The sequence below is a fragment of the Lepidochelys kempii genome, chromosome 16 (genome assembly GCF_965140285.1).
Source record: "Lepidochelys kempii isolate rLepKem1 chromosome 16, rLepKem1.hap1, whole genome shotgun sequence".
NCBI lineage: Eukaryota > Metazoa > Chordata > Testudines > Cheloniidae > Lepidochelys > Lepidochelys kempii.
This window is the reverse complement of record NC_136395.1, coordinates 22,882,686-22,903,564: the sequence shown is the minus strand read 5'-3', so window position 1 is coordinate 22,903,564 and position 20,879 is coordinate 22,882,686. Positions and strand designations below refer to the sequence as shown.

The 20,879-nt window shown below is 48.9% G+C and overlaps 1 protein-coding gene across 2 annotated transcripts in view; it reads left to right on the top strand.

The window, feature by feature from the left end:
* Window positions 1–1,260: 1,260 nt before the first annotated feature.
* Window positions 1,261–20,879, top strand: part of GPSM1 (G protein signaling modulator 1) — a 141,919-nt gene continuing 122,300 nt past the window's right edge. Inside the window, exon 1 of one of the 2 annotated variants that reach the window (XM_073314702.2) lies at window positions 1,261–1,368. In XM_073314702.2, the coding sequence (XP_073170803.1) occupies window positions 1,310–1,368 (59 nt within the window). In that variant the 5' untranslated portion in view covers window positions 1,261–1,309. The remainder of the gene's footprint in view (window positions 1,369–20,879) is intronic. The other variant, XM_073314703.2, reaches the window with a different exon arrangement.

Below are 20,879 nucleotides of genomic sequence, written 5' to 3'. Positions count from 1 at the left end.
CGGTTTAGCCAGCGGGACATCGTTCAAGGTCTCTGAAGTTCCATGTTGCATTGAGTAGGATTTTCGCGTACACGAGAGGAATAAAACTGCTTCCCAAGAGTGCAAAAACGGTAATAAGCAGGACACGTCTCTGGAGGCCTTCTGCCCAGGGAGTCCCCAGTGCAAATGCGAGTGGCGAGAGCTGGTGGAATCTGCCACAATTTGTTTCCAGTGGAGTTGCCACAGTTTAGGCCATGTCCCTCTCGGGATGGCCAGGATCTCAGACACGCTGAATAGACAGCGCTAATTTAGGCTCTGCACTTGTACCCCGTGGAGGAGACGCTGGCCGCCCGCAGAAACACCCCTGCAATGGACCAAGGGGTGGCCCAGATAGCTGAGCAGAAGCACCCAGCCTTTCTGTTGAATCCGTATAGATCTCTGGCCACCTGATGGGTAACACCCTGAAATCCACTGCGTGACAATAAATAGCAAACGCACAAAGATTCACAAGGTGGTGGTGGGGGGGAATCACCTGCTACAGGCCAGACTGTGCTGTCCCTCATCCTGCTGGATCCCGAGCTCCTGGGAGACTGCTGTTCCTTATTCCTGGAGTATTCAAACCAGGGGCCTGCTCCAGGCACAGGGTGCTACTCTGCAGCAGTAAGGATGCCCAGTGTGTGGCCTTCGTTGGAAGGGGCAGGGCTGCTGCCTGCTGCTTCGCCCTTGAAGTGCCCGCTGAATGAGTGCTGCTTGCCCCATGTCTGAGCCTGGGCATGAGACTCTGCTAGGGCAGGGCCTGCGGCTTTTCCTTATCGCTCCCTTCCCACAGCCACGCTCAGCATTTTGGCTTTTCTCCTGGAGGGCCCAGGATTTCCCCGCGGTGCCACCCTCTGATCCCACTTCCTCAGCCCGATCAGCTGGAGCGGGCTCCCCTTCCAGCCCTCAGCCTGCTGCCCGCAACCTGTCGAAATCAGTGCTTGGGGGAGAGGAGAGGCCTGGCCGGAGCAGGGGCCGCTGTCTGGCTGAAATCAGGAGTTTGGGGCGGAGGGGGGGGGGGGGGATAAAGTCCCTTTAAGCCCCTTGACTTGTGAGCTCCGTCTGACATCACCCGGCCGGGGAGGGGCCTGCCTGCTAGTTATTGTTACTCTGCATCACTTCCTCGCTGCCACCCCGCTAACGGTCACGGCGCCGAGCTGCAGCTGCAAAGTGGCTCTCTCGCTGGGGGGGGGGGTGTGTGTGTGTGGGGGGGTTCCGGCTACTCCTGCTCCACAAAGCCTCCTCGGGGAGCAGGGGGGGAGGGAAGGCTTTCAGGCTGGGAGCTGCCTTTTTCATGGCTTTTCTCCCCCACGCTGAGATCCAGAACTCGGCCCCCAAGAGACTCTACTCCAGGTAAGAGAGGGCTTCGCTGGCAGCTGTTGACGGTGCCCCCAGGGTCAGCTGGGTGCACACGGGACTGCAGTGAGCCGGTTTGCACCGGGTTTCTCTTCCGTGCGGGGTTCCGGGGGCGCAGCGCCGCCTGGTGACGGTGCCCGCCGCCTGGTGACGGTGCCCCCCGCCCCCCGGCAGGGGCCGTGGCTCGGCCCCGGGGCGGTCTCCCAGCTCCGCCCGGCAAGAGCCCGCTGCGATCACCCGCACGCGGGGCCAGCGGGAAAGTTCTCCGGCTTCGGAGAGAGCCGCGAGGGTGCTGCGAGCCGGCGAGGGTCGCCCGGGGGTGGGCGATGCTTCACGCCGCAGCTCGCCGGTTAAAGCGGCCAGGCCTCCCCCGGCCGTGGGCTTCCCCGGGCTGGCGTCGAGCGGCGGAGACCCCAGACCGGCCGCCGGGCTTTGCAGCCGCTGGCTCACGGCTGCTCCGTCCCTTGCAGCTGTGAGTGCCTGGGCGGGAGCGAGGGGCCCGGCTCCGGTCGTCGACGCTCACCCTCGGCTTGCAGCGGGCGGGGGTCCTCTGCAGCCCAGCCCGCGACTCTGTGTCGAAGCGAAACCCCCAGGGTCAGCTGGGTGCACACGGGACTGCAGTGAGCCGGTTTGCACCGGGTTTCTCTTCCGTGCGGGGTTCCGGGGGCGCAGCGCCGCCTGGCTCTGGCTGGAAAGGCCCCCTGGGGTCGTGTCTTCTGCTTGCGTCCCTTGGTGTAAACCCTCCTCGTCGAAAACGGAGCCGGCTTTTAGCAAACGCTGCTATTGATCTTCCCGGCTCTGGCACAGACGGGCTTAGAGGGGGGAAGCAGCTCCTCCCTGGCATTGGTTTATCTCGCCCCAGTTCAGAAGGGTGTGTGTACACACGTACACACACGCAGTTGATGCCCCCATGGGCATCGGGGGGGGGGGTTGAACCAGAGACCTTTAGTGCTAAAAGCAGGAGGTTCCCCCTACTGGAGCTGACCGGAGGAGGGCGGTTCCCTTACACGTTAACTTTAGAGGTTTAATTCCTTACTATGGAACAAGCCCCTGCTGTGTCTGATTCAGCCTGATCTGGGATGTCCAGCTCTGCTGAGACTGGGGCAAAATGGGTATTTGAATTTCACTCTCCCAGGCCAGACCCCTAGCCTCAGAGCTAGAGAGTCCCTCTTGAAAACACTGTTGAAACCAATATGTTTCAGCTGCCTGACAAAAGTTCATTTAGTTGAAAATGTTCTCACCAGCCGTAGCCTCTACCCCCTGGAGCTGAAGGAGCAGCTCCATTAGCCAGCAGCTGTAGTGGATTCTTATCCTCTTGACTAGGGAGGGACAGAGGCCCACAGTGTGGGTTACCAGTGCATCTGGGAGGGGAATCATGTGAAAAGATGGTCTGATGCTTGATTCTGTATAGACCAGTGCTGCTTTTGCAAACATGTAGCAAAGTAGGGCCCTGCTCTGAGTAGCTTACAGTCTATTTCAGGTGGCAAAGGGTACACAGGAGGACTGCAATTCATAACGCGCACTGAGGATTCTGGGTGCAAAAATAAAGGAGGAGGGTTGGCTAGAAATGGGTTTTCCGGGGTGTTTTGTAAGAGGAGAGGAAGTGCTGGTGTGTGGGAAGTGAGAGGCTGTTACTCTCATGGGGGCACAGAAAGTGTAAAGATAAGAGCAGGAGAGAGAATACTGTGCCCCTCCTGGTAGAGAAAAGCTATGACATGGCTGTAATTAACATACAGGGGATTCTTTACTGAAGCTGCTGGCCACACAGACCCTGTAGTTCTCCTTGGTTCTCTAGCACAATTAGTTAGTCGCTGTAGGAGCAACTTAGCATCATGCTAAGATTTTGCCTGGACCAAGCAGTTGTGGATGGGACTATTAGTTACATTACACATTCAGAGCAGAGGCAGATTTGCCCAAACCCCAGTCTCAAAGCGAAAAATGGATGCCACACATGTAAAAGTAGAGAATGTTCTCATGAACCCCATGCAAACTGAAACAGCTGTGTTTTCCCAGCTCTGGTCCTGCCTGTTACTTGAACCAAATCAAAGAAGTCTAGTGTGGAGAAAGTTCATGACCTTAAGATATTTCTGTGTTGCTATCAATATTATCTGCATTTCAGATTCTCTCCAGCAATGGGACACAGTCTGTGCAATATCTGGAATTTTAAAAAAAATTCCCTCTAACCGTACACAATATGGTGTTTTTTCCATTGGCCCCTCTTTGATACATGCTTTACACAAAAAGAAAAGGAGTACTTTTGGCACCTTAGAGACTAACCAATTTATTTGAGCATAAGCTTTCGTGAGCTACAGCTCACTTCATCGGATGCATACTGTGGAAACTGCAGAAGACATTATATACACAGAGACCATGAAACAATACCTCCTCCCATCCCACTCTCCTGCTGGTAATAGCTTATCTAAAGTGATCACTCTCCTTACAATGTGTATGATAATCAAGGTGGGCCATTTCCAGCACAAATCCGGGTTTTCTCACCCCCCCCTTCCAAAAACCACACACACAAACTCACTCTCCTGCTGGTAATAGCTTATCCAAAGCGACCACTCTCCCCACAATGTGCACGATAATCAAGGTGGGCCATTTCCAGCACAAATCCAGGTCTTCTCACTTCCCCCCCTACCCCCACAGAAACTCACTCTCCTGCTGGTAATAGCTCATCCAAACTGACCACTCTCCTTACAATGTGTATGATAATCAAGGTACACATTGTAAGGAGAGTGGTCAGTTTGGATGAGCTATTTTAGATAAGCTATTACCAGCAGGAGAGTGGGGTGGGAGGAGGTATTGTTTCATGGTCTATGTGTATATAAAGCCTGCTGCAGTTTCCACGATATGCATCCGATGAAGTGAGCTGTAGCTCACGAAAGCTTATGCTCAAATAAATTGGTTAGTCTCTAAGGTGCCAAAAGTCCTCCTTTTCTTCCAGCAGGAGAGTGAGTTTGTGTGTGTGTGTGTGTGCGGGGTGGGAGGTGAGAAGACCTGGATTTGTGCTGGAAATGGCCCATCTTGATTATCGTGCACATTGTGGGGAGAGTGGTCACTTTGGTTGGGCTGTTACCAGCAGGAGAGTGAGTTTGTGTGTGGTGTTTTTGGGGGAGGGAGTGTGAGAAAACCTGGATTTATGCTGGAAACGGCCCAACTTGATTATCATACACATTGTAAGGGGAGTGATCACTTTAGATAAGCTATTACCAGCAGGAGAGTGGGGTGGGAGGAGGTATTGTTTCATGGTCTCTGTGTATATAATGTCTTCTGCAGTTTCCACAGTATGCATCTGATGACGTGAGCTGTAGCTCACAAAAACTTATACTCAAATAAATTGGTTAGTCTCTAAGGTGCCACAAGTCCTCCTTTTCTTTTTGTGAATACAGACTAACACGGCTGTTACTCTGAAACATGCTTTACACAATAATTCAACCTAGCAATGAAAGGGCTATTTGTCTGATTCTATTGAGTATGGGTTGAAGAGAGCACTAGGTGCCTGTTTAGGTTGTTTTTTTTTCTTCCCCCTGTTGACCACCAGCTGCTGGTAACAGCCAAAAGAGAATGCACTGTTGCAACAAATAGTTTAGCCTACCCCTGTTTTAGGCTGGGGTTGTGGAAATGTATACTACCTTCTAAGCAGGTTAGAGTCAACCTCCCTTACTTCTTGCAAACCTTTTAGTTTAAATAAACTTTAATCATTTTTGTGAAGGAAATCCAAGTGGGCGTTTTGCGACTCTTTAATACATGCCCACCCCTGCATGGTTGCTGCACAACTGCTAATTCAGGGAGGGATAGGAGAGGTGGGTAGATGCCCCACCTCTTACACATGGATTCATCTAGACAGCTCTCAGGAAAGAGATGAGCTGCTAAAATCCCCAGCAAACGAAATTTGACCACTTCAGCTGAGTTTAGCTCTGCGTTTTTGGGATTGCTTGAACTCGGACTACGAGGACTGTGAAATTCCCACAAACCGTGACAGCTGTGACTGAATGTCGTATCCCTGCTGGGAGAATATGCCACGCTGCAGCCTCGAGACCATCCTTTTGCACCTGACCTACATGCTTTGTGCACCCCAAACTCCCATGGGCTTCCAGGGGAGTCTCAGATGCTGGTGGAATGTGGCCATGTCTTTTGTGCTCCAGGCTCATTGAGTGTGGCTGGGACTGTGACCTTAAGCACTATGTAAGAGCTCAGGCAAGGACTGAAAGTGACCAGGGATCCTGGATCGTGATTTGTGGTGGATACTGTGGATCGGACTCCTCCTTGGGGGAGGGGAGGGGGCGGGTGTCCTCTGAAACCCCAAAACTTAAAGGCTTTCTGCTTTAACAGGCCATTCTGCAGATTGATAAGGCTGTGTGTGAGAGAGGTCGGCATGTTCTTGGGAAAGCAGCAGCATTGAATTCACATCACGGGCCCATTACCAATCTGGCATGGAGAGGACATTAGCTAACAGTGCACTCAGATCAGAAACGAACAAAGCTGGCACGAAGGCTTGGATAAAAGATCACCCTCCCCAGTGCTGCCTGTTTGAAGAGACTCATACAGACTCCAAAGCATTTAGAAATGTTCCTGATTTGCCCTGAGCATGGCATGAACAGCATCCAGCTCATTTAGTGTCAATCCAGCGTTTACCTGACCTATGTGTGCGGGGGGCGGGCAATAGGTATATCAGGGGCCCTCAAAGCATCCTGGTTCTTCCCCTTAATGAAGGCGCCCTATTATGATAGACTCATGGGCTGCATTTTGCCAAAGCCAGTAGGAGCTGAGGTAGCTCAGCACCGGCACAATCGGGCAATATGAAGTGTGTTTGGAAAGTGTTTTAACAGAGCAGGGGAAAGGGAGCTAGTGTTCTGGATTTACTAATCCATTGGGGGGAAGGCCTGTGATCTGAGGGCCCCAAGCACAGCACGGAGAACCTGAGCTCTCCTCCCTGTGCTGACATGGACTCACTCTGTGACCCTTGTGCAAGTCACAGTTCCTCCATGCCTCAGTTTCCCCATTGGTAAATGAGACTAATGAACCATACCTCAGAGGTGGCATGAGGCTTGATTAGAGGCTGTGCTCCTTACTTGGATACATTTCTACTGCAGCCAGCCAGAGTCTGACCTGAGCAAATGTGGCAGGGTGGCCCTGCAGGAGCGTTGACACAGATTGCCTTTTCTGTGCAGCGCTGCCCTTTTGAAGAGACCTCGTGTAATCACTCACCTTTGTACTGCTAGTCATGGTAATGATAGATGGTGTGGGCTGGCTGCTTGCTCCATAAATCTGAGCAAAGCTGGAGTCTGAAATGGGAAAGGGGTGTGGGGAGCGAGGCCAGGGCCATTCTATTCATCCCTGTTTTAGAAAAGTACATCTCTGCTCAGAACGGTTCCACTTTGAAGTGCTTTACACCAGATCCTAGCCACTCTCCCATGCTAGGGAAGGGCACCAGGGCACAATCCCCCAACACACACACCTTGCATGGGACTGCCAGAGTCCTGGAGCTGGGCTTTTTACGGGAAATGGGATGCTTGTATAGCCATCTGGTGAGTGGGTGTTAGTTTCCCCTCTGGGCTCAGTCCATAGAGAATATAAGTCTGTATAGTTCTGGAGGTCCCAGGGTCAGTCCCTGGTGTGTCAGACAGGAGGATGTCCAACACATTTGCACCAACTCCTAAATTGCCCCCTTTTGTGCTACTCTGGCCTCAAAACTGCAGAGAAGATAGGGTCTAGGATTCAGATCCCAAACCAGCCCGCTGAGTGCCCTGAAAAGTTCAGTGGTTTTCTTCTTTTTGAATAAAAGACCAAGTTGGGTGGAAGAACTATATAACAATATGTTCATCAGCTGGGGGATATTCCCTTGGGAAGAGCCTATATCCATATTGCTGCATTTTTTTCAGTAGCTCCCAGAAATCACAATACTCCATGAAATATTCAGATTTTTTTTTGGACACTCAGCACTCAGAGAAGCAAATCTCCAAAGCATTCAAATAAATGGCTGTATATTATTGTGAAAGTGGGGTGGTGTGTTTTGTGTAGTGAAAGTGAAGTATAATTGGGAGCAAAAGAAAATACTTTAACCTGTTTGATAAGATTGCAGAATGGTCATCTCCTTTCCCTGGCCTGTTCAGTCACTGGCTTTTCAGCTGCAATTATTCACCAAGATGAAAATTAGCAGGTGGCTTTTGTTACCTGGACAGCTAGGAACTGGACTGAAATCGACCAACCTGTATCAACCCAGACTGGAACTAAATAGGCAACCTAGCGATGAAAAGCTTCATTATATCTCGCTGTAAATCCTCTGAGCCATCTATGAGAGGTTTCTGATTGTTAGTGGTAGGAGAAACGTCACTGAAGCTTTTTCAAGAAAATACCAGAGATAAACAAACATGACTGGATTGTTCCATCTCACTGGAAAGGAGTTCAGGTGAAATGCATCCTTTGAAATTGCACATGTAGACTAAATGGCTGGACTCACTGTACCAAACCTAAGTGTTTAAAGCACTAAATGGTAACGTTGGGAAGGAAAAACTCTCCTGTTGCATAATGCATTTTGATGCGGGTCCCGAGGGGTTGTCCATGCACAAGTTCCCAGGGTGGATGCTGATTGGTATACTGCAAGTAGGCAGGCACCTTATTTGGTAGGACAAGCAAATAGGTGGAATTGGTGCAGCTAGTTACACGTGCAGAGCGGCAGGCACTCGCTGCAAGCTTAAGTGACTGCACCACAATGATTCAGACCGCAAATGAGATTTATTTTGCACAGTTGACTGTCTCCCCTGTACTCTGTTCACCTCACCTCTGTTGGGACGACTTCTGCAATTCTAAACAGCTACTCTCCTTCCCACCAGTGTTTCCTCCTTCTCCCCAAATGTGTAATTCTACTGCCAGAATCTCTCCCATCATGCATCACAGGCTGAAGGACATTCAGTCCTAGATCTCTGGCAGGTCTAAGGTCTGGTATGCTGTGGGCCATGAGACTTAGAATCATAGAATATCAGGGTTGGAAGGGACCTCAGGAGGTCATCTAGTCCAACCCCCTGCTCAAAGCAGGACCAATTCCCAATTAAATCATCCCAGCCAGGGCTTTGTCAAGCCTGACCTTAAAAACTTCTAAGGAAGGAGATTCTACCACCTCCCTAGGTAACGCATTCCAGTGTTTCACCACCCTCCTAGTGAAAAAGTTTTTCCTAATATCCAGCCTAAACCTCCCCCACTGCAACTTGAGACCATTACTCCTTGTCCTGTCCTCATCTACCACTGAGAATAGTCTAGAACCATCCTCTCTGGAACCACCTCTCAGGTAGTTGAAAGCAGCTATCAAATCCCCCCCCAATCTTCTCTTCTGCAGACTAAACAATCCCTGTTCCCTCAGCCTCTCCTCATAAGTCATGTGTTCCAGACCCCTAATCATTTTTGTTGCCCTTCGCTGGACTCTCTCCAGTTTATCCACATCCTTCTTGTAGTGTGGGGCCCAAAACTGGACACAGTACTCCAGATGAGGCCTCACCAATGTCGAATAGAGGGGGACGATCACGTCCCTCGATCTGCTCGCTATGCCCCTACTTATACATCCCAAAATGCCATTGGCCTTCTTGGCAACAAGGGCACACTGCTGACTCATATCCAGCTTCTCGTCCACTGTCACCCCTAGGTCCTTTTCTGCAGAACTGCTGCCTAGCCATTCGGTCCCTAGTCTGTAGCTGTGCATTGGGTTCTTCCATCCTAAGTGCAGGACCTTGCACTTATCCTTATTGAACCTCATCAGATTTCTTTTGGCCCAATCCTCCAATTTGTCTAGGTCCCTCTGTATCCTATCCCTGCCCTCCAGCGTATCTACCACTCCTCCCAGTTTAGTATCATCCGCAAATTTGCTGAGAGTGCAATCCACACCATCCTCCAGATCATTTATGAAGATATTGAACAAAACCAGCCCCAGGATTTTGCCATTGGAAAGCCGAAAATGCCCTTGTTTTGTGACATAAGGCCTTTGTTTTTAGCCCCGATATATCAGACCTTCAAACTGCTATATTATTACATTTGAAAAAGCCATTTTAGATCATTATTAGAAGTCTCTAAATTATATTAGCTATAGTTTTTCTGCCCCCACCTACGGCCGGTGTGGTTGGACTCATGGCACGAAGGCAGCCTGCCTTGGCAGGAAAAAGGGTCTGAAAAATCACGCGCACACACATTTCTAAAATGTCTGTGCTGCGTCATAGGGGGTCTAGGCAAAACGCAGGATTACTTGGTGTGGAGTAATGGTTTTGTTAACATCTGTTCAGCTTGCAGGACTTGTTTGTAGTTTTAACATTCATGAGTAACATCCCACAGCAGCAGGCATTCTGCGAGTAACTGGATGGTTTTGTGGCTAAGGCACTGAACTGGAACTCAGGAGATGTAGGTTCATTTCCTGGCTTTGCTACAGACTCCCTGGGTAATCTTGGGCAAGTCACTGTATTTCTCATTTCACCCTATTTAAAAGGGGGTGATTTCTCTCAGCCTTTGTCTCTTCTGTCTATTTAGAGTGTCAGTTTGTTTGGGCTGGAGACACCTCTTACTCTGAATGTGTACAGCCCGTCGCACAATGGGGTTCTGTGCTTAGCTTTGGTGTCCAGTTGCTACTGTAATACAAATAATAAATGCACTGCCCTAAACACAGAGACACGCATGTGTGTATATAGGTCATCTGAACACTTTGGATTAGTCTTCCAATCAAGATGCTCTATCAGTATTCCCTGTGCCAGTTTAGCTGACTGGCAGTTAACTAACACAGCTTATGCCAGACATTGTGCTTGTTATGTCCTGTTCCCGCAAGCAATAGCAATCCTTGCCTTTTTTTTGTCCTAAAATATTTCATATTGTAGAGCAGATACGACAAACGGATGGAACAGAAATAGCACTTCCGAGTGGGGTGGCAGGCTTAGGAGTTATGCAATTTTCTATCAACTCAAGTCAAACCAACCTGATAGCTTTCTTTGCAGGGTAACAAGCCTTGTGGCTGGGGGGGAAGCAGTAGACGTGGTATAGCTTGACTTTAGTAAGGCTTTTGATACTGTCTCGCATGACCTTCTCATAAACAACCTACATGGAGCTACTATAAGGTGGGTGCATAACTGGTTGGAAAATCGTTCCCAGAGAGTAGTTATCTGTGGTTCACAGTCATGTTGGAAGGGCATAATGAGTGGGGTCCCACAGGGATCGGTTCTGGGTCCAGTTCTGTTCAGTATCTTCATCAGTGATTTAGATAATGGCATACAGAGTACACGTACAAAGTTTGTGGATGATACCAAGCTGGGAGGGGTTGCAAGTGCTTTGGAAGATGGGATTAAAATTCAAAATGATCTGGACAAACTGGAGAAATGGTCTGAAGTAAATAGGATGAAATTCAATAAGGACAAATGCAAAGTACTCCATTTAGGAAGGAACAATCAGTTGCACACATACGATATGGGAAATGACTGCCTTGGAAGGAGTTCTGCAGAAAGGAATCTGGGGGTCATAGTAGATCACAAGCTAAATATGAGTCAACAGTGTAACACTGTTGCAAAACAAACAAACACATAATTCTGGGATGTATTAGCAGGACTTTTGTAATCAAGACACGAGAAGTAATTCTTCCACTCTACTCCACGCTGATTAGGCCTGAAGTGGAGTATTGTGTCCAGTTCTGAGTGCCACATTTCAGGAAAGATGTGGACAAGTTGGAGAAGTCCAGAGAAGAGCAACAAAAACGATTAAAGTTCTAGAAAACATGACCTATGAGGGAAGATTGAAAAAAAAACTGGGTTTATTTAGTCTGGAGAAGAGAAGACTGAGAGGGGACATGAGAAGAGTTTTCAACTACATAAATGGTTGTTACAAGGAGGAGGGAGAAAAATTGTTGTTCTTAACCTCTGAGGATAGGACAAGAAGCAGTGGGCTTAAATTTCAGCAAGGGTGGTTTAGGTTGGACATTAGGAAAAACTTCCTAACTGTCAGGGTGGTTAAGCACTGGCATAAATTGCCTAGGGAGGTGGTGGAATCTCCATCATTGGGGATTTTTAAAAGCAGGTTGGACAAACACCTGTCAGGGATGCTCTAGATAATACTTAGTCCTGTCATGAGTGCAGGGGACTGGACTAGATGACCTCTCAAGGTCTCTTACAGTTCTGTGATTCTAAGTCAAATAAGCTTAATTGCCTTTCAGGGTTGGAAGCGTCCCCCTAAAGTCAGTTCACAGAGAGCTGAATGTTGACTCTTTAATTGGCCATCTCTGAGCCTTACTGGACAGGGAGACCTGGGCGACGGCGTTCGCCTGTCCCCTTCCTCTGCTGCACAGCATGGCTCGGTCATGCCTTGCACGGGATGGCCTTGAGTTCCATCACCTGCTACGCGAAGGTCTTTTGCCAGGAGGTTCACCGCTGTGCCGCCGACCTCGTCATAGCTCCTTTCTGCCTCCCCTCCTGGGAAGGGACCTGAAGAACCATGCTCATAGTCAGCAAAGGAGAAGTCAGGGGTACTGATGGGTCCCCAGGTGAGGAGATCATTGGCAGCCAAGTTGGGACTGACTTGGGTGCTGGGAAAATGGTTCGGCTGGACAGTGGGAATGCTGCCATCGCAGGAAATGTTTGTTTTAAAAAGTCTGGGTTGTCTGGGTAGCGAGGAGGAGCCTTTTACCTCTAGATTGCTGGTTCAAATCCAGCTGGGGTCAGCAATACCCAAAAGACATTACCTTCAGGTGGAGACCATGCTGTGTAGGTACCCAATCTCCCAGTGCAGAGGTTTCCAACTCCGGGAGGGCAGAATTTATTCTGAGCTTGCCGGGTGGGGGGGGGACCGTGCACATTTTACCCACATCAATGAGTACCTAGCACCCCGATTCCTCCAGACATATTGCGTCCTCAGATGACGCTGTGCATTGGACTCTGGATGGTGCTGTGCATTTTGATGGATTTTTGTTAAGCTCGAATAGCATTATACAAAGTCGTTGGTACCTGTACGTTAAGCTGTTTGCTACGATGCGGTCTGCACATCTAACTGTAAGCATTGACCCCAATTACAGTTTTGCTTGTGCCCTTTATTACGATGGATGGTTGGCTGTGTTTGAATCAGTGCCTTGCTGTTTTTAATATTTAGTGAGAGTTGCATGTTGGCTTTTGTTATTTTTTTATTGGTACATGTACTTGTGTGACGAGGCAGGGGTGTAAATTGCTACAGAGAAGGGGGGAGTAGGCCAAATAAGTCTGAGAACCACTGTCCTAGCAGACGGGTGCTGGTTAGAGCCTTGGTGCTAACTGGAATTCTCTTTAGCAATATTCATGCACTCCATCTGCCCTTGGTACTTTTGCTGTATGGAATTAATTTCTGCAGTTGTCCTGGGTGATGTAACCAATTAGGGGTTGGCTTAATTTTATTTTAGAAAGGGAATTAGATAGCATGCGTCTATTACAGCCACAGGATGAAAAGCCATTATCAGGGCTGGGAAATTGATTTGCTGAAGAAAAGACATTTGAAAATTCCTTTACGAACATTAGCCCCCACCTCCACATGAAGCTTAAGAATGAGGATGCTACATGACAAATAGCAGAGCCTACTGCAGTGATGGGTGCATTATAAATACCTGGGTAAATGGATAGAAATGGCCTGTGCCAGTTTAATTTGAATTCTTATCCTTGGTATAGTAGCAATGAAAATATTCCAGTATTTGGATTTATGCCAGCACTTTAAAATAAAAAAACAGTGGGGGTTGCCTTTCCTTGGCCTGCTTCTCCAACAGGAGCAAAACCCGACTTGGCTGCAGGAAGGTTAAAGATCGCATATGTTGGCATAAGGCTGGAGAACCAGCTTCTGTCCCCTCAGAGTGAAAACTGGTACAATGTGCTATACAGCTGGGAAAAGCTCTTTATGGACTGTAGCTAATGGAATGATGTTAGCCTTTAAAGGAGCTCAGCAGGATGGAAGATCCTGCCTGGATTCAAAAGAACATCACTCATCTGTGCATTAAAGTGTGATCTCTCCAGCTGTGATTTATATGGAAACTTCAATGCTGTAAGTCAGGGTGGCCAACCTGCGGCTCCAGATCCACATGTGGCTCTTCAGAAGTTAATATGCGGCTCCTTGTATAGGCACCAACTCTGGAAAGTTGGCATCTGTAGCTCCAGCCCCAATGTGCCGGGGGGTCCTCACTGCTCAACCCCTGGCTCTGCCACAGGCCCTGCCCCCACTCCACCCCTTCCCGCACCCTCCCCTGAGCCTGCTGTGCCCTCTGTCTCCCCCTTCCTCCCAGAGCCTCCTGCACGCCACGAAACAGCTGATCGGGAGGAAGGGGGAGGTGCTGATCAGCGGGGCTGCGGGGGGTGGGAGGCGCTGGGAGCAGTGGTGGGGGGAGCTGATGGGGAGGCGGCTGACGTACTACTGTGGGTCTTTGGCAACGTACATTGATAAATTCTGTCTCCTTCTCAGGCTCAGGTTGGCCACCTCTGCTGTAAGTGTTCAGTTCCCTGCTGATCTTTGGCCAGAATTAGGGATTGTGTATACAAATTCCAATTTCCTTCCGGAGCTCCTGGGCAGGTAAGGGCTGGCCAGAGAGGTCAGCCTCAACAGGTGCAGAATTCAGCTTGGATAAGTGGCCACAGAGGTTGGATTCTTTTCTCTCTTTACCTCTTCCCTCTGCAGAATCTGTTCCCTGCTGGGGAGAGCAGGCTCATTCTGTTAGTGCTTCTGGCCCTGGATGGGGTACAGTGAGGAGAGCCATCCTTGGCGCATTGCCAGGCCTAGCTGAGAACCGGAAATGAAAAGGAGCCACTTACCTGAATGTTTCAGCACTTTGCAGGGAGTTTGGCTCAGGGGGGTGTTAGCCTGGACACACAAGGCCTCTGAGACCACGAAAACGCTAGGAGAGTGGTCTGTATAGCTGGGACTTGGGCTGTTTCCACTTGGCACTGCCAGGGCATTGGGGGTGCGTGAGGAGGGTCTTCTCTGCCCTCAGCATGAAGCGATGTCAGAGATTCTTTGGTGGGCCCAGCTGCCTCACAGTTGGGCCTGCCACGAGCACGGCCCTCTTGCCTTCTGGAGCTGCTTAGCGTAGCATTGTAAGGAGTCTTAGATGATGCTTCATGGTGTGGGTGAAGGGAAGCTGGGGCTAGGCCCCCAGCTTCCACCCAGATCCTCACTGCTTGTATCTCCTGGTCCTGCTCCCCTCCAGCACTGGGGCCCTCCCAGGTGAATCTGTGGCTCCAAAGCCAGTCGGTTCCTGGGTCACTGCCGACTGGGACTTGTCTCTGGTTTAGGGTCTGCACTGGTGCCCATCCCTGTGGTACTTGAACATGTCTCAGGTTAGGTTGGCAAAGGAGGCTCCTAATGGACATCACCGAAGATTTGGCTCTTTCTCATGCCTGGGAAGGAGAAGCTCTGCATGGGCTCTGATTCATTAGCAATAAGTGACGAGGCAGGCAGAGTTGTAGAAAAGAGATCTTTATGAAGCATGTTGAGTCTCGAGCATGGGGTAGCAGCCTGGCCCTGGCTTGTGTTCCTGACCCCGTGGTGTCCCTGCCAACTGTGTCTCCCCTGAAACCTGACCATCCTTACTCACTCCCGCTCCTCATATTACAGAGCAGGACATTTCTTTGGGGGTAGGGAGCCCTGGGGGCCTGCCGGCCCCTGTAGACCATTTTGAGCCTGTGCTAGTGAGCAGTCAGTTTGCAAAAGCAGAGTGTGGTGGTGAGAAGGTGGGGTTTATTGGTTGCAAATGTAGTTCCTTAATGCTTAGGCTGAGTTTGAATTAGGGCATATTACATGCATAATACAATGCAGCTGCCCCTCTATGAAATAGGATTGTCCGTGGCAGCACATTAAAGTATTAGGGATCAGGGATATTGCCCAGCAAACCACATTTCAAGAGAATTAATGATGCCTAATTCCATCCGGGTTGGTGGGTGAGGGTCTTGGTAGGATAAATGAGCAGGAAGCAGGCGAGCTGGGCTGATTAGACTCGGTATTCTAAAGCCAAGAGACATCTCCCAGCCTCTGCAGCATTAAAAATGTTGTCAGTCGTCCTCTACAAGCAGTGTGCCAGCCAGCACCAAGGTCAGAGGTGTTTATAAACTGCTGCTGTAGCACAATCCGTGGAGAATTTCACTTTATTATATATATATTTTTTTATTTTTAAGGGGGTATGAAAGGCTGGTGAGGATGAGAGGCTAATATCCATGTCTTGAGCCAAACAATTGGGGGCACATGCTGTGCAAGCTTTCCCCATATAGCTCTGCGGATGTTCTCCATCCTTCCCCGCACCATCCGTGTAGCTATTCCAGTCTTCGTCCTGGCCTCCCCAACTCCATCCCCCAGCAGCTCTGCTGCTGTATGTTAGTCCAGGCCTGCAGGAACCTCTGCTGCTTCATGTCTGGGCCTCCGGCATGCTGCTGTGCCAGGACCTCATTCTGCAACACTGCATGCAGTTCTGGCCACTCCATCTCAAAAGAGAGATGTTAGAACTGGAAAATGTACAGAGAAGGGCAACAAACGCCATTAGGGGTATGAAACAGCTTCCATGTGAGGTGAGATTTAAAACACTGGCTCAGCTTAAAAAAGAGACGACTGAGGGGGGGATATGACAGAAATCTATGAAAGTGTGACTGGTGTCGAGGAAGGGAATCAGGAATTTTTAACTCCTTCACATAACACAGGAACCAGGGGTCACCCAATGGCATTAAGAGGCAGCAGGTTTAAAACGACCACAAGGAAGTACTTTACACTACGCAATGCCAACCTGTGGAACTCATTGCCCAGGAATGTTGTGAAGGCCAAAAGTATAACGGCTAAAAAAAAATGCGATAAGTTTCTGGAGAATAGGACTGTCAATAAGGTTATTAGCCAAGGTGGTCAGGGACACAACCTATGCTCTGGGTGTCCCTAAACCTCTGACTGCCAGAAGCTGGGAGTGGACGACAGGGAATGGATCACTCGATAAATTGCCCTGTTCATTCCCTTTGAAGCACCTGGCACCGGCCACTGTTGAAAGATAGGATACTGGGCTAGATGGACCATTGGTTTGACCCAGGATGGCTGTTCTTATGTCCTGGCGCAACCCCTGCTTGTTCTGGTCCCTGCACCTAACCTCTGCACTTCAAACCCTTCCACACATCACTCCCTGATGTTCCTTGCTGACAACTCGGCAGGTGCACGTCAATCTGACCTTCAACATTTCTGCCATGTCTACTTTGGGATCTCACACAGCCAATGGACCTTTATTTTAATCTACAACATCTCAGTGTTGTCCCCCTACTCTCTATTCTAACCATACACCTTAACGCGTCCCTGCCACAATCCTGGCTAAGTCAATCTGGGCTCACCCAGAGATTTGTCTGTGAATCTCAGGCTGACCTTAAGCCCCCCCTGCTATTCCAGCCCTGCACCTCACATGGCCAGTAGATCTCAATCCTGACCAGTCCTAGACCTCTTGAGGAGAGAATGAAAATCATGGGTTTTTTAAACATTGAGTTGTTTTGCTTTACACAGTTCAGGTGACTCGGCAATGTCTTCAGCCCTGACAAATGAGCCACCAGCTCAGTCTCGGGAGGCAGGACTGTCTTAGGATCTGTTCACCTCTTGATGCTGTGATAGTTTTAGAGTAAACTTTACTCCAGGTAGCTGCCTAAGCAATCCTCCTTCCCCACTTCATGCCTACCGAGCTCTGCTGGCCTTTGAGCAGCCAGCCCAGCTTCCAGAATTCAAAGCCACTTCCCTGTACAAAAAATAGACTAAAAATGCTGACCATCGCCACAAAACAAAAACACATCCTGTATCTTTGCACAGCCTGATCATTAAAGTTGTCTTGGGGCTCTAAGTCAGGACTATTTTTATGCTGTCTGTAGAAAATCTTCCCATAGACTGTCTTGAGCTTTCCCTCCTCTAAGGTATTTGTAATTAAATTTTATTTGGCGGATCTGATTTTCTAAACCATTTAGTCTCCACTGGTACAAATAGGATTTTATTTTTCATGAGAAGCTAAAGAAAGCTGACATAATCCAGTTGGTAAATTTATGTCATGTCTATCTGATCTTAAATGCAGTTGAGCCAGGCAACTCTCCATATGCCCATTTCTGTCCCAATATATAGTTTAAAAGCACATTCCTGCAAGTGCTTGATACTGACCATAGTCCCACTGAAGTCAGCATGGGAGGGGGCGAATCAAGTCCTAGATACAGCTTTCCAATTGTTTTCCCTATTTTATGTGTTTATTTCAATGTAAATTTAAAAAAGTATGGCTATGCAAGGCCTTCGGCACCATAGCACATCATTAGTACCTCAACGCAGGCCCAGCAGCATTAAAATAACCATGGAACTCTGCCAGCCTGCCACCGACAAAAAATGTGCTTTCAATCTCAAGCCGCCTTTAGTTGCCAGAATCTTTCTTTGGGGTTGTCTGAGCTGGGAACGTTGGTCTTTCCAGCAGTGTAAGGTGCCGGGTTACACACTATACTGCACTTATAAAGCTTAGTGTCCTGCCCTGTGTTTAAAAACACCATAGGCCGTTAAACCTGAAGGAATTCCAGACCTCGAGTTGGCTTTTCACCAGTTACATTCTGTCTTTTCTCTTTGCACTCTGCTCACCCAAGCTAGTTAGATTTCATGCTCTGGTTCTCATGCACCAGCCCAGCGCGGTAGCATCTGTGTTGTCTGAATCCAAACAAAACCACTGCACAAGGGCGTTGAAACAAAATGCTAACAAATGTTTCCATTAACATGAGGGATTTGTAAAATCACTTTTTATAAAACAACCCCTGTATGTGGGCACGTGTCCATGGCAAGCAGAAACCCACAGCAGTGAGTCATGGAGCCCGGGTCGCTAAGATTAGCTGTGTAGACATTTAGGCTCGGATTCTGGAGCCCACACGTCTACACAGCAATTGAATGACCCAGCACGGCTTGCTGCAGCAGGTTTCTGCTTGCTGTGCAGACGTACCCTGTGAGGCCTGGGCTCCAGGATAGGAGCCCAGACTCTGACCTTAGTGAGGCAGCTCCAATGAATGCCTTCCAAAAGCAGACATTTTGGCCTGCCTGTCTCTTTTAAGGTGTGGCTCTGATTTGGCACAATCACTTGATATGTATGTAGCATGTTCTCCGATCAGCAGAAAATCAAGGCTCAGCTCCCACCGTGCTTTGAAAACCCATTGTATTGAGCGAAACTACCTGTGTCCTGGGCTGGGGACCTAGCACTGCCTTCCCCCGCATGTGCCTGCCAGTGGAGTGAGACATCAAGATGAACTTGGTAGCCTGATCACTTCAGAGTTTGTTTCAGAGAGTGGGTGTGGGTAGAGAACTGGATTGGGGACTCAGGAGACACGGTCTATTCTTGGCTGTGCCTCTGACATGCAGTGTGACCTCGGGCCAGTCACTTTACCTCGCTCTTTCCTCTCTCATACTTTGTCTTGTCTGTTAGACTGTAAGTTCTTCAGGGCAGAGTCTCGCTCTTACTAGTTGATTTTTAGAGTGCTACTACAATGGGGCTCTGATCTCAGCTGGGGTAGGTAAATGCTACTGCAATGCAAGTAATTAATAATAATAACAGGTTCTGAGATGAAGCTCATGCACACTGCCAGATGGTCCCTGTATGTTCCAAATCATAGTGTCACTGAAATTCCATCATACATTAAGATGATGTCGTGTTGATGTGTGGTTATTTGCAGGTAATACAGAGCTTTTCCTATAGTGAGCTACCCTCCAAACACGGGGCAGTTCATCGTACGTTTCTTTGGCTTTTTCCAGATGTCTCCTACATTTCTCTAAACCACAGCACCACATTTGCTCTTTGGCGGATCCTTCAAGGGCTTCTTTTCTCAGTAGGCTTACCAACCCTCTGGGATTGTCCTGGAGTCTCCAGGAATTAAAGATTAATCTTTAATTAAAGATTGTGTTGTGAAGAAACCTCCAGGAATACGTCCAACCAAAATTGGCAACCCTATTTCTCAGTTTTAGTTCAGTATGGCCTGTTGGCGGTTTTGACTACTGCTGTAGCTTCTAAGGCAGATTTTGTAGTGAATTATTACAGTTTCCTGTACTCCATGGCATGGAGCCTCAAGAGAACAAATGACCTCAAAACAAAATTCTCCTCTGTGATCAACCCTGCAAATCTCTGTGTATTCTGCATTCGTTCCACCCATGAGAGCTAAACCTTGCCAATCCGTATCCCTCTCTCTAGGTTCATGTAGCGTACCCATCCCCATACTGACCAGCAGACATTGTCCTACTCGGATCTCAAAGCGATTTGCCAACGTTACTGGCTATATTCTCACATCCCCCTGGGAAGCATTATCCCCATTTTTACTGTGTTTGGGGGGGGGGGGGTAGAAAATGAAGCATAGAGAGGTTGAGTGTCTTTGTCCAGGTCAAAGAGGAAGATGGTGGCAGGGCTGGGCTTAGAACCCAGCTCTTCTGAGTCCCAGTTCATTCTTCTGTGCACGCCCTTCCTCCCTCAGAGGATGAGATGTGCATTGAAAGGAGAATTTCCCCCTTAACTTGGTTTCCTATTTTAGTGCTTTCCAGTTCAGTGGCATGGTGCCAGTCCTCTTATTGCTCCATGTTACAATATTCATGCCATTCTTTCTGATCACTGGGGAAAGGTTGTTTAGAAGGAAGCTGGGAACTGATGGTTTTAAGATCAGCTGCACCCAAAGCCTCCCTTGACCTCTATAATGTAGTCAGCAGTCCCTTCTATGATGGAGGAGCCCAGGCCAAGATTTCGGGAGACCTGGGCAGTAACCGTAGATTGCCCAGCCTGTATAGTCACTCTGGGGCGCTCCAGAGAACCACGTGGTCTGTGGCTGGCCATCCCAACAAAGTGTGTACATGTGTGTGTGTGTGTGTGTGTGTGTGTACACACCGCTGCAGTCAGTGTTGTTGGCCATAGTTTGTGAGAGCTGCCCTACAGATGTGGTAGGAACAATTCAACCCGCAAACACACAAGGGAAATGAAAAGACATTGGAGTGAAAGGCCCGATTAGCATTCACACAACATCTGGTCGCCATTAAAAACCTAAATTCAGGTATAAGCTCATCGGAGAAACGGGAACCACTCTCAATAATTAGAGAGCCCAGAGCCCCACTTCGCTACACACCCATCCATCTTGCAGGCTCCAAGAAGTCAGCAGTTAATTTTAAAAAATATGCCGTTTCCTGGTAGAAAACCACTCTTGGGGCCTATAATCAAATAAGCGCTAACTAGAGCCAGCCAGCTTTGCTGGAGCGTTTGGTTGGCAGCTGTTCTCAGTGAGCTATTGTGAAATGTGGGGAACAGAGGAAATGCAGTTCCTAATTCCTTTGTGCAATGAAGAAGCTTTAATATTTTTAAATAGCTGCCTCATGGGACAACGTTACCATCCTCCAGCTTTGCCCCCGTTGAGTCACTGCAGCCCTGAGGCGTGCTGCAGCAGGTTTCTGGTTACCAGGTTTTCTGCTTCAGCCATGCCAGCTGTCCCGCTTTACCAAGCCACTCTACTGGGTTCTGCTTTCTGATGGCTTCAAGCATAGGCACTGGGCAACAT